Source organism: Rhinopithecus roxellana, chromosome 1 (genome assembly GCF_007565055.1).
Source record: "Rhinopithecus roxellana isolate Shanxi Qingling chromosome 1, ASM756505v1, whole genome shotgun sequence".
Taxonomy (NCBI): domain Eukaryota; kingdom Metazoa; phylum Chordata; class Mammalia; order Primates; family Cercopithecidae; genus Rhinopithecus; species Rhinopithecus roxellana.
The window spans coordinates 129,633,943-129,646,340 of record NC_044549.1 but is presented as its reverse complement, the minus strand read 5'-3'; the positions used below and the strand labels follow the sequence as shown (position 1 = coordinate 129,646,340).

At 43.0% G+C, this 12,398-nt stretch overlaps 1 protein-coding gene and 1 long non-coding RNA gene across 2 annotated transcripts in view; one reads left to right on the top strand and one right to left on the bottom strand.

Moving 5' to 3' along the window:
• Positions 1 to 12,398, top strand: part of MAP3K13 (mitogen-activated protein kinase kinase kinase 13) — a 71,853-nt gene that overhangs the window by 41,737 nt on the left and 17,718 nt on the right. Inside the window, exons 8-10 of the mRNA XM_030931050.1 lie at positions 3,883 to 3,992; positions 6,109 to 6,225; positions 7,185 to 7,322. Coding sequence (XP_030786910.1) covers positions 3,883 to 3,992; positions 6,109 to 6,225; positions 7,185 to 7,322 — 365 coding nt within the window. The remainder of the gene's footprint in view (positions 1 to 3,882; positions 3,993 to 6,108; positions 6,226 to 7,184; positions 7,323 to 12,398) is intronic.
• LOC115897632 overlaps positions 1 to 12,398 on the bottom strand; it is a 40,626-nt gene that overhangs the window by 22,580 nt on the left and 5,648 nt on the right. The gene's annotated exons all lie outside the window — the stretch shown is intronic.

The following is a 12,398-nucleotide window of genomic DNA, read 5'->3' as shown; positions in this document are numbered from 1 at the left end:
GGCTGGTCTCGAACTCCTGACTTCAGGTGATCCACCCACCTCAGCCTCCCAAAGTGCTGGGATTATAGACATGAGCCGCTGTGCCCGACTGATTTTAACCATTTTTTAATGCACGACTCAGTGGCATTAATTACATTCACAATGTTGTAAAATTGTCACCACTATCTGTTTCCAAAAATTTTCATCACCTCATTCAGAACTCCACATTCCCTCCTCCCCACCACCCCTGGTAATCTCTATTCTACTTTCTGTCTCTATGAATTTGCCTATTCCAGGTTATTTCATTTAAGTAGAATCATACAATATTTGTTCGTTTGTGCCTGGCTTGTTTCACTTGGTGTGTTTTCAAGGTTCACGTATTTTGTAGCATGTGTCACAACTTCCTTACTTTTTATGGCTAAATAATATTCCATGGTATATATACCACATTTTGTTTACCCATTCATCTATTAATTCAACTTCATTTTGACACCTATACAGTATTCTCCACTTATCCGTGGTACATTCCGCGACCCCCAGTGGATGCCTAAAACCTTGAATAGTACGGAGCCTGACTGCTGTCCATCAGAACACGTTTCTTTTCTAATCTTCCACCCACAAATGTAACGTCTCTTCTATCTTAACTAAGCTCTTTCTTTACTTTTTATTTTTATTTATTCTTATTTTTTGGAGCAACCCTATTAACTAATTAGGCTCTTATTAGTACTGTGGACAATAGGAGAGGAATGCTGGTTACATTCCAGTGTTTCTCAGGCATTGTAGTGAAATGATGGGAAATGCCCCTCCACTCCTAGGCAGGTGGCTTTGTTATAGGTCAAGCTCAGGCAGGACTCCTCCCACCCTTAGTCTTCTCTCTCAGAGGCTCCTCGACAGCTGTGCAAATTGGCTTTGGGCTTGCCAGTCCTCCCTTTCTTCATATGTGCCCAGACATGCCTGAATTGCAGATTAAGCTCAAATTGGAACTCCTTTTCCATAAGATTCTAAGTATATAAAATGGAACTCAAAATTAACATGTGCCAGGAATAGGATACCTTCGGGGGAAACACAGTCTTCATCAATACCTGGTTTTCCCATACATCCTTTTTCCTCTTCACAGGAGGGAACTTCTTTCTGGAAACCTACTTTCTTACAGATTTCAATCTTCAGAAAGTTCTCCTTGAGTTTCCCGTAATTATAAGCTAGATGTCAGAAGACTTATTTCCTCTAGAATTAAAACAAATCTCATCTGTGATATAAAATTCCTCACCACCAGAGGGAGGTACTCCTTTTCTCATCCCTTCTTGAAGTATTTTAGTAGGATACAGTGACAGTTTTGCACAAAAGAGGATACTTCAAGACACAAATCTGACCCTCTTATTCTTTTTTGATCTAACTACTTTCACTTGTCATTCTTTCACCTCCTAAAGCTCAAAACTCCTCCTGCTCCATGACTTTGATCTGATGATTGACAGAATAGCATTAGCAGGGGCTGCTGTCAAAGGCCATTAGCAAACAGTAGTGTATTCTGATGAGATTGGGCACGTTCAGGGTGGTATGGCCATAGACTGCAGTAGTGTATCCTGGATCTTGGCTTTCTAATGACATTGCTGGATAGATTTGCTGCCTGAAAGTCAACGAACCAACAGAAACTTCTCTCCAGTGTTCAACATATATATGGGAAAATCTAGCATATTACAGAATGATCATTTTTTGCATGATTAAAATATAATTTCCTCTATAAAAATAGATGAGAAACAGCTAATTTGAGGAAAACCTTTTATAAATCCACAATTACTTAAGAATAACTTCTTACTTGATCCAGAAAGATACTCTTTTTATTATTGTGGTAAAAACACTTAATGAGAGCTACTGTCTTATTTTATTTTATTTTATTTTATTTTATTTTATTTTATTTATTATCTGAGATGGAGTTTCGCTCTTATTGCCCAGGCTGGAGTGCAATGGCGTGATCTTGGCTCACTGCAACCTCTGCCTCCCGGGTTCAAGCGATTCTCCTGCCTCAGCCTCCCAAGTAGCTGGGATTACAGGTGCGTGCCACCACACCCAGCTAATTTTTGTATTTTTAGTAGAGACAGGGTTTCACCATGTTGGCCAGGCTGGTCTTGAACTCCCGACCTCATTATCCGCCCACCTCAGCCTCCCAAAGTGCTGGGATTCCAGGAATGAGCCACCACACCCACAATAGCAATTAGGGATTGCTATTATTTGTTTTGAATTTTTTAAATTGAAAAAATATAGTCAAGGATGTAGAGAAACTGGAACCCTTGTACGCTGTTGGTGAGAATGCAAAATGGTGCAGCTGATATGGAAAACAATAGGGAGATTCCTCATCAAATTCAAAATGGAGCTACCTTACAATCTAGAGAGATACTTTTTAACATGAATCTAAAGGTAATAGAATAATTTTAGGAGAAGATTATACCATTAGATACATTTAGTTACAAATCTAGCCTTCATTGGAAATTATATCTCATTAGCTTCTGGAGATGGAAGATAGTCTATACATAATATGAAGAAACTTATTTTTGCTGTTTCTCTCTGTGTCTACTGCATATAGGCCACATTCCAGTAGTGGTTTTTCTACCCCCTAAAATTTAGGTAAAATTAGTTTGAAATTTCATGCCCCGTGGAAAGCTCCATGTCCTTTCTAATACTTCTGTAAATTTCTGGGAGAGTGATAATTTCATGGCCATTCTGCCTTTGCCTTCTTAAAATTCTTGGTCCCCACCCCTGCTGCCTTGTGGTTGTGCCTTTATCTTTGTCCCATATTGACCAAATATTCAATTCAGCGCCTTTCTTTAAAAAACAAAACAGGGCCGGGTGCGGTGGCTCACGCCTGTAATCCCAGCACTTTGGGAGGCCAAACTGGGTGGATCATTTGAGGTCAGGAGTTCGAGACCAGCATGGCCAACATGCTGAAATCCCGCCTCTACTAAAAATACAAAAATTAGCCGGGCGTGGTGGCAGGCACCTGTAATCCCAGCTACTCAGGAGGCTGAGGCAGGAGGATCACTTGAACCCAGGAGACAGAGGCTGCAGTGAGCTGAGATCACGCCACTGCTCTCCAGCCTGGGCAACAGAGCAAGACTCTGTCTCAATAATAATAATAATAGTAATAATAATAAATAAACACTTTTTTTAAAAAAAAGCAGTCATTCAAAGCCTAAGTGAATGTCAGATACCCCACTGAAGGTTTAGAAAATTTAAAGAAGTTTACATTTTGAACAACATAAACCATGTATTAGACATCCATCACTGTTCTAAAAATTTTGTCAAACTACTAAATTCCTTGGCCATACTCTCTCTTTTCGTCTCCTCCTTCTCTCCTTTCTGTTCTTTCCCTCAACTCCAAATTCCCAAATAGTTTCTTACATTTCTATTCCCATTTCCTGCTGTTCATGCCTATAGGGTCTTCTACTCTAGATATTTTCTCAAGATACTTTCCCAAACAAAACCTAGGAGGAATTCTGGGGCCAAAAACATGTTTGTAATCTCACATGCACATATACGTTTCCATGTGGTTATCAGAGCTGTTTTTTTCTGGCCAGGCTCTCTCAGCCACCATCTTGCCTTAAAGTGAACTCTTCTATTCCAGAAGTGATGGCCAGCATGCCAGCTGTGATGTACCTCAGTCAGTGCTGGAGGAAAACTCGGAAAAAGACAGCATCATATATTGGAGTAGAAATATAGAAATGGGCTGGGGCATGGAGATATAGTAGCAGCAGTTATTTTGCTATCAATCAAATCATAATTTTGAACATTTATTCTGAAAAAGGCTCTTCAGTATAAGCATGCAGGAATAAAAAATCTTGTATGTGACCTTATGGATATATCAGGGATTGAAACTCGGGATTTATCAAAATCTAATTTGTCCTTGCCCAGGCTGAATGGAGAGAAGAAGTGAAGAAACATTTTGAGAAGATCAAAAGTGAAGGAACTTGTATACACCGGTTAGATGAAGAGCTGATTCGAAGGCGCAGAGAAGAGCTCAGGTCAGCTCATCCCTCCTTCCCCACCTGCCCTCATCCCCAGGTCTTCAGATGGTAGCAGGCACGCTCTTCATAACCGCCATTTCACTTTCCACACACCTTTCACCTCTGCGTTTTATTGTTATGCTCTTTAAAAGTTGCCCCAAAAGTTAGCCCTCCTTTATATCTCTTTCCTATCCTTTCCTCCCAACTCCATTATCCTCTTTTATTATGTCTCTGCAACAAAGATTCTTGAAACAATGCTATTTAGTCATTCAGCCAGTGTCCTAGGTGCCATGGAATTCCAGAAATGTGTAAGATTTAGTCCCTGGCTTCAAGATGCTTATAATCTATTAAGAGATATAAGGCCAGGCGCAGTGGCTCACACCTGTAATCCCAGCACTTTCGGAGGCCAAGGCAGGCGGATCACTTGAGCCCAGGAGTTCGAGATCAGCCTGCCCAACATGGCAAAATCCCCTCTCTACTAAAAATATGAAAAATTAGCTGGGTGTAGTGGCGCGCAACATCTGTGATCCCAGCTATGCAGGAGACAGAGGCATGAGAATCACTTAAAGCCAGGAGATGGAGGCTGCAGTGAGCCAAGATTGTGCCACTGCACCCCAGCCTGGGTGACAGAGTGAGATTCTGTCTCAAAAAGAGAGAGAGAGAGATAAGACATGTTCATGGATAATCACTGATACGGTTTGGCTGTGTCTCCACCCAAATCTCACCTCAAATTGTAACCCCCATTATCCCCATGTGTCAAGGACAGAACCAGGTGGAGTAACTGGATCTTGGGGGCGGTTCCCCCCTACCCTCGATGCTGTTTTTGTGATAATGCATGAGTTCTCAGATCTGATGGTTTTATAAATGTCGGGCATTTCCCCTGCTTGCACTCACTCCATCCTGCCGCCCTGTGAAGAAGGTGCCTGCTTCTCCTTTGCCTTCTGCCATGATTGTAAGTTTCCTGAGGCCTCCCCAGCCATGCTGAACTGTGAGTCAGTGAAACCTCTTTCCTTTATTAAATTACCCAGTCTCAGGTATTTCTTCATAGCTCTGTGAGAACAGACTAATACAATCACATCTGAGTCAGTTCCAGCGGCTATAACAAACTTTAGACTGGATAATTTATAAACAATAGAAATGTGTTGGACAAAGTTCTGGAGCTAGGGAAGTCCATGATCAAGGTACCAGCAGATTCAGTGTCTGGTGAGGGCCCGTTTCTCATAGACGGCACCTTCTCTGTGTCCTCACACTGCAGAAGGGCAAAAGGGCTCCCTCAAGTCTTTTTTATAAGGGGACTATCTCATTGACAAGGGCAGAGCTCTCATGACCTAATCACCTCCTAAAGACCCCACCTCTTTTTTTTTTTTTTTTTTTTTTTTTTGAGATGGAGTCTTGCTCTGTCACTCAGGCTGGAGTACAGTGGCACCATCTCAGCTCACTGCAACCTCCACCTCTCTGGTTTAAGCGATTCTTCTGCCTCAGCCTCCCAAGTAGCTGGGATTACAGGTGTGCGCCACCACGCCGGGCTACTTTTTGTATTTTTAGTAGAGATGGGGTTTCACCATATTGCCCAGGTTGGTCTTGAACTCCTGACCCCATGACCCACCCGCCTCAGCCTCCCAAAGTGTTGGGATTATAGGCATGAGCCACTGCACCTGGCCGACCCTACCTCTTAACATTATCATCTTGGGTGTTAGGTTTCAACATATAAATTTGGGGGGACACAAACATTCAGACCATACCAACCACTATATCACACAGGATCTGGGCCATGGCTAAGTGTAAATGAGTGATCATGGTGTTGGCTTTAACTGCATGTTTCCATTAACATATGAGTCTCTTCTACTGTATTCTTATTAAGATAGTGACAAATTATAGACAGATTTTTATCTGTGGCCCTCTTGACTATTCTATACGGCTGATGGGCCCTTTAGGATAAACCAAGTGGAGAGCTTAGATTTCCCACCTCCCATTCCATTTTGTCTGAGTTACTGCGCTGGACAAGGGAACCTTAAACTAAGAGGGCCCTTGGGCAAATGCTTTTGTGATGAATCATCCTGTTTCTTATTTCATCAAGTGGACTTTTTTCTCCCGAAGTTGGTTGGCCTGGCTGACCCTGTGTTTTCTTTGATAGGCATGCGTTGGATATTCGTGAACACTATGAACGGAAGCTTGAGCGGGCAAATAATTTATACATGGAATTGAGTGCCATCATGCTGCAGCTAGAAATGCGAGAGAAGGAGCTCATTAAGTATGTATCCAGACCAGTGTCTGTTCTTACTGATTTGAGTCTGTCAATCAGCAGAAACACTACCCTTCCACATTGCTGCTACTCAGAACTGGCAGATATTTCATTCATTCACCCAACATTCCTTCCAGGATGTGCTATGCACAGGTCCCTGCCCCCGGCAAGGTATACAAATAAGCAGAGTTGCCACAGAGCAAGTTATAGGGGAACATGCACTTGGCAGTCATTTGCTGCTTAGGGAAGGGTCCGCATTTCAAAAAGAGCACGGGGTGAAGAGCGGGGAGGGGAGCCGATTGCCGCCTGGAAAAATGTGTTGGCTGCTGAAAGTGATGTAAGGTACTCCTGATGGTGGCAAGAAAACCCTGGGAATCCTGACCAAAAAAGCAGCTACTGAAAATAAGCAGGACTTCTGCCATTGTGTTATGTTGGGGAAATGAAAGTGAGTGTTAGTGTCAGTCCATGAGCTGAAGAGCAGAATGAAGTCAGGTTAATTTGAATCTAGAATTTGCTTTTTTTTTTTTTTTTTTTTGAGACGGAGTCTTGCTCTGTCACCCAGACTGCAGTGCAGTGGCATGATCTCACTGCAACCTCCACCTCCCAGGTTCAAGTGATTCTCCTGCCTCAGCCTCCCAAGTAGCTGGGATTACAGGTACCCACCACCACACCCGGTTAATTTTTGTATTTTTAGTAGACACGGAGTTTCACCATGTTGGCCAGGCTGGTCTCAAACTCTCTACCTCAGGTCATTCACCCGCCTCAGCGGTGAATGTTTGGGATTGCAGGTGTGAGCCACCGCGCCAGCTTTGTTTGTTTTTTAAACCTGAATGGCAGCTTTGTTATTCAAATAGCCTGTATCTGCTAAATATGGCCAGAATCTGTGGGTAGAATTAGCCTGTGAAAATACTCTGCATATCCTTTCTGTCTGCAATGACTGAGGTGTGGCTTTTGCATTTATTTTTCAGGCGTGAGCAAGCAGTGGAAAAGAAGTATCCTGGCACCTACAAACGACACCCCGTTCGTCCAATCATCCACTCCAATGCCATGGAGAAACTCATGAAAAGGAAAGGAGTGCCTCACAAATCTGGGATGCAGACCAAACGGTGAGACACCTGTACAAACGCAGTATTCAGATAAATGGGGGAAAAGCCCCCTGCAAATCCATTCTCACATGATGACGGATGTGGCCTCTTCTGTAGCTCATCAGATGAGTGTAGAGATACTCATCTCTAGGTAAAACAGAGTAGGAAGGTGAGGGAGTATCACAGACTTTAGAAATCCAGCTTTTACATCTGTGGCATAAATATTTATTGTCTTGGCATGGAAAGGGAAATAAACTGGAGGCCAGACAGACCTGGATGCAAATCCTGGACCTGCCTTATAAGGTATATGACTTTACCTCTGTCAACCCCAGTGTCCTCATGGATAAAATGGTACAATTACAGCACATGAGATTTCTTTTTATTTTTCTGATCTCTAGGACACAGAATTGGGTTAGTCATAATTCTTGATTTATGACACAATAGTCCATGCATGCCTACTTTTATTCACACATTTAGTTTGCTCTTGTTAATGATGTGGAAAGTACCTGCAAACTCACTGTATTAGTCCCTTCTTGCATTGCCATAAAGAAATACCTGGCCAGGGCTGGGCCCGGTGGCTCACACCTGTAATCCCAGCACTTTGGGAGGCCGAGGCAGGCAGATCACGAGGTCAGGAGATCGAGACCATCCTGGCCAACATGGTGAAACCCCATCTCTACTAAAAAAAAATACAAAAAATGAGCCCGGCATGGCGGCATGCGCTTGTAGTCCCAGCTACTCCGGAGGCTGAGGCAGGAGAACGGCATGAACCTGGGAGGCGGAGCTTGCAGTAAGCTGAGATCACGTCACTGCACTCCAGCCCGGGCAACAGAAGGAGACTCCGTCTCAAAAAAAAAAAAAAAAAGAATGAAATACCTGGCTGGGTGAGGTGGCTTACACCTGTAATCCTGGCACTTTGGGAGGCTGAGGCAGGTGGATCACAAGGTCAGGAGATAGAGACCATCCTGGCCAACATGGTGAAACCCTGTCTCTATAAAAACGCAAAAAAATTTAACCAGGTATGGTGGTGGGCACCTGTAATCCCAGCTACTTGGGAAGCTGAGACAGGAGAATCGCTTGAACTAGAGAGTCGGAGGTTGCAGTGAGCCAAGATCACACCACTGCACTCCAGTCTGGTGACAGAGTGTGACTCAGTGTCAAAAAAAAAAAAAAAAAATACCTGAGACTGGGTAATTTATAAAGATAAAAGGTTTAATTGGCTCATGGTTCTACAGGCTACACAGGAAGCATGAAGGCTTCTGCTTAGCTTCTGGGGAGGCCTCAGGAAACTTACAATCATGGTGAAAGATGAAGGGGGAGCCAGCACTTCACATGGCTGGAATAGGAAGAAGAGAGAGCAAAGCGGGAGGCGCTACATTCCTTTAAATAACCAAATCTCGTGAGAACTCACTCACTCACTATCATGAGAACAGCACCCAGGGGATGATGCTAAACCATTCATGAGAAAGCGCCCCCATGATCCAGTCACCCCCCACCAGGCCCCCCCCCCAACAGCAGGCATTACAATCCGACATGAGATTTGGGTGGGGAATGTAGACTCAAACCGTATCACTCATCATGGAAACAAAAGCAGGGGCTTTGATAATTACCTGTATCTAACCATATGGTTCCCCTCATTGTACCCTAGCATGGGAGTTTTGTGAAGTTTAAATAAGATAATATGTATAACATGTGAAATCATCTATCAAATCATAGGTGCTCAAAAAATGTATTTTGGGATGGTTTAAAAAAAGATTGCCCTTTCCCCTTTTTACTACATATTTGCCTTATATTAGTTTAATCTTGGAATTATCTTCCTCTCATTTTTCCTTTACCAAACTCTGTAGAGACTCATTCCTCTCAAGTAACAGAGGGTTGGCTCTCTCCTAGCTAAGTTAATGTAAAGGGAAGGAATGTCCCTAAACCTAGGGTGTAGACCTAATAGTGAGATGTGAGCTAAATGCAGTAAGAATAGAGGTAATAAGAGAACACAAACCAAGAATGTATCATGATGCTATCAGAATGGCAGTCATTCTACCATAGCTGGACTAATAGGTACCTAACTTCTAATGAGTAACTACACGGACTAATCCCAATTTTGCTTTTACCTACTGCCCCAAGCATCTAATGGTCAAGTTCTGAGAAACTTTTTTCAGATTCCACCTGAAACAATCCTTGCGGGTGGGGTAAATCCCAACACCCCTTTTCTTTTGTTGTACTAATAGGGACAGAGTCTGCCCGATGGCTGCTCCCTGCTTTCTGCCTACAGTGAAAACAAAGAGCACGGGGGGAGAAAACAGAACTATTTAACTTTTTAAAATATGAGCTCGTGTTTGCTTTTATTTTGGCTATGAGAAATGTTTGAAGGAGTTTGATACCACAAGTAGATTCTTAGTCAATGAGCTAGCTGAACACGAGAAGGCAACCTGCAAAGAGCTGTACTGTCAGCTGATTGTCCCTTGAAGGAGTTCAGTTTCACATGATTTGGACAGTGCAATGATTACCTAGTGAGAAGTCTGGAGACCTTGAAGGAAATTAGAGAGGAGAAACCATTCAACCATCCTTAAGCCCAGATTTCAGTTTATGTTTAGTTAGAGACTAAAAAGAAGAGTGTCAAGTTCAATCATGGACATTTCCAGCGTGTCATACCTGAGTATAGTCCAAAAAGATAGTCTAAATACCCCATAATAAGGAGAGGCTTGAAATGGGGAAGAATTATGCCTCAGGGTCAAAAGACTTGGGTTCAAGTTATGAGTTCTGCCATTTGCTAGCTTTGTGATGGATACAAGCCAACATAACCTCTGATCCTCAGTGCACTTCTCCATAAAATGGGTATTGTAATAGTAGGAACCAAGTGCTTTCTGCTGTACAAGTTGGCCAGCTGACCATAGAATTTTGAATCTGGGACAGGAAGCTGCCAATAGCAGACAATACCCTACCCACCTTATCTTAAACCCTTAATACCTGGAACTTCTATGCTAAGACAAGTCCTCAACTGTACTTTTCTTGTATAAGAAGAAAAACCCATCTCCTGCTGCCTGCTGCCTACTTATGAGCTCTGGCTATTCCATGTGTGGCCTCACTTTAGCATCATCTGAGAGCTTGTTATACTTGGAGGCTCTCAGGCCCCACCCCAGACCTATTAAATCAAAGTCTTCATTTTTAACAAGCTCCGCAGGTGATTTGTATGTGCCTTCAAGTTTGAACTCTGACCTTCAATAAACCAGATTGAAAATTAGGCGAGACTTTTTGTCTGGCTCTACCACTCATGAGCTATGAGAGCAAGAGCCATTTTGGCTGGGCTGTGAGCTCCTCATCACATATGGTGAAGACAGGATTGTACCTATGGTTTCCAAGCAAAGCTTGGAACACCCAAAGGCTTGTACAGAGGTTTCTCAGAGGCCACTGCAGGGGTAGAAAGGACAAGGAGGGGGAGCCCGGGAGCCCTGCAGAGAGGGGCTGCTGCTCTCCACTTCAACCGGTTGCACTATACCTGTTTTATATACTGCATTTCTCATAATAATTATTTGAGAGGATTCTGTTGTTAAAAACAAAAAAGTCTGGGCCCGTCATCTGTAAAATTTCATGCTGACTTGTGTCTTTCTGGTCCAAAGAAGGGTAAGGCTACTCAGTGGTAGGAAGAAAGCAGTGGTTCTTCCTGGTAATCCTAGGGACTCTGCCCTGATCAGTTCATCAGTTCAGAAACCAGTTGTTTCCCTACAGACCTTGGAGTCAGTGTGGGCACGGTTTACCTTCAGGCTCCTGATTTTCTTTTGCACATAATCTTCACGACTGGCCCAGTGGACACGTGGAAACAGGACTGTGAAAGAACCCCCTCCCTTTAGGATCAAAGTGAAATACCAGTGTCACTCCGCACTAGCCCTTCTCTTCCTGCTGCTACTCAGCCTCCTGCTGAGCTCTGTATTTCCTCCTTCTCTGACCCCTCCCTTCCTTTTCCTTCCTTCAAGCTTCACTGAGTACTCACTTTAAACAAGACTCCTTGCTAGGGTGAGGTATAGGATATAATACAGAAGGAATAACAGAAATCCTCTATAAGTGGACATGTAGGTTGTTCCCAGCTTTTTGCTATTTCAAATAATACTGTAACATAACATCATCAAACATATATTTTGATGCACATATGAGGGGACTTCAAAAACTTCATGGAAAATGTAATTATAAAGGGTAACAATTAAAAATATAAACTTTACTTCTCAACATAAGCTCCATCAAGGTTAAGATAGTTTTGTAAGTGATGATATCAGTCATTTAACTCATCCCTAAAGAACCGAGAGTCCTGGGAATGTATCCATGTCACTACAGTCTTTTTTAGATTATTAACTGAAGAAAAATGGATGCCCTTTAAAGGTATTTTCAGATTAGGAAACAAAAGGAAATGAGAAGGAGCCACATTGGGACTGTAAGGTGGATGCTTAATGATCTCTCATAGAAACTCTTGAAAAATTGCCCTTGTTTGATGAGATGAATGAGCAGGAGCATTGTCATGGTGGAGAAGGACTCTCTGGTGAAGGTTTCCTGGACTTTTTTCTGCTAATGTTTTGGCTAACTTTCTAAAACACTCATATAATAAGCACATATTGTCATTCTTTGGCCCTCCAGAAAGTCAACAAGCAAAATGCTTTGAGCATCCCAAAAAACCTGTTGCCATGACCTTTGCTTTTTTTTTTTTTTTTTTGTAGGGACGGGGTATTGCTATGTTGTCTAGACTGGTCTCAAACTCCTGGCCTCAAGCAATCCTCCTATCTTGGCCTCCAAAGTGCTGGGATTACAGGTGTGAGCGTGACCTGGACGACTTTTACTCTTTTTTTTTTGAGACGGAGTCTCACTCTTGTCACTCAGGCTGGAGTGCAGTGGCGTGATTTCAGCTCTCTGCAACCTCCGCCTCCTGGGTTCAAGCGATTCTCCTACCTCAGCCTCCCAAGTAGCTGGGATTACAGGCACCCACCACCACACCTGGCTAATTTTTGTAATTTTAGCAGAAATGGGGTTTCACCATGTTGGCCAGGCTAGTCTCGAACTCCTGGCCTCATGTGATCCACCAGCCTCGACCTCCCAAAGTGCTGGGATTATATGCAT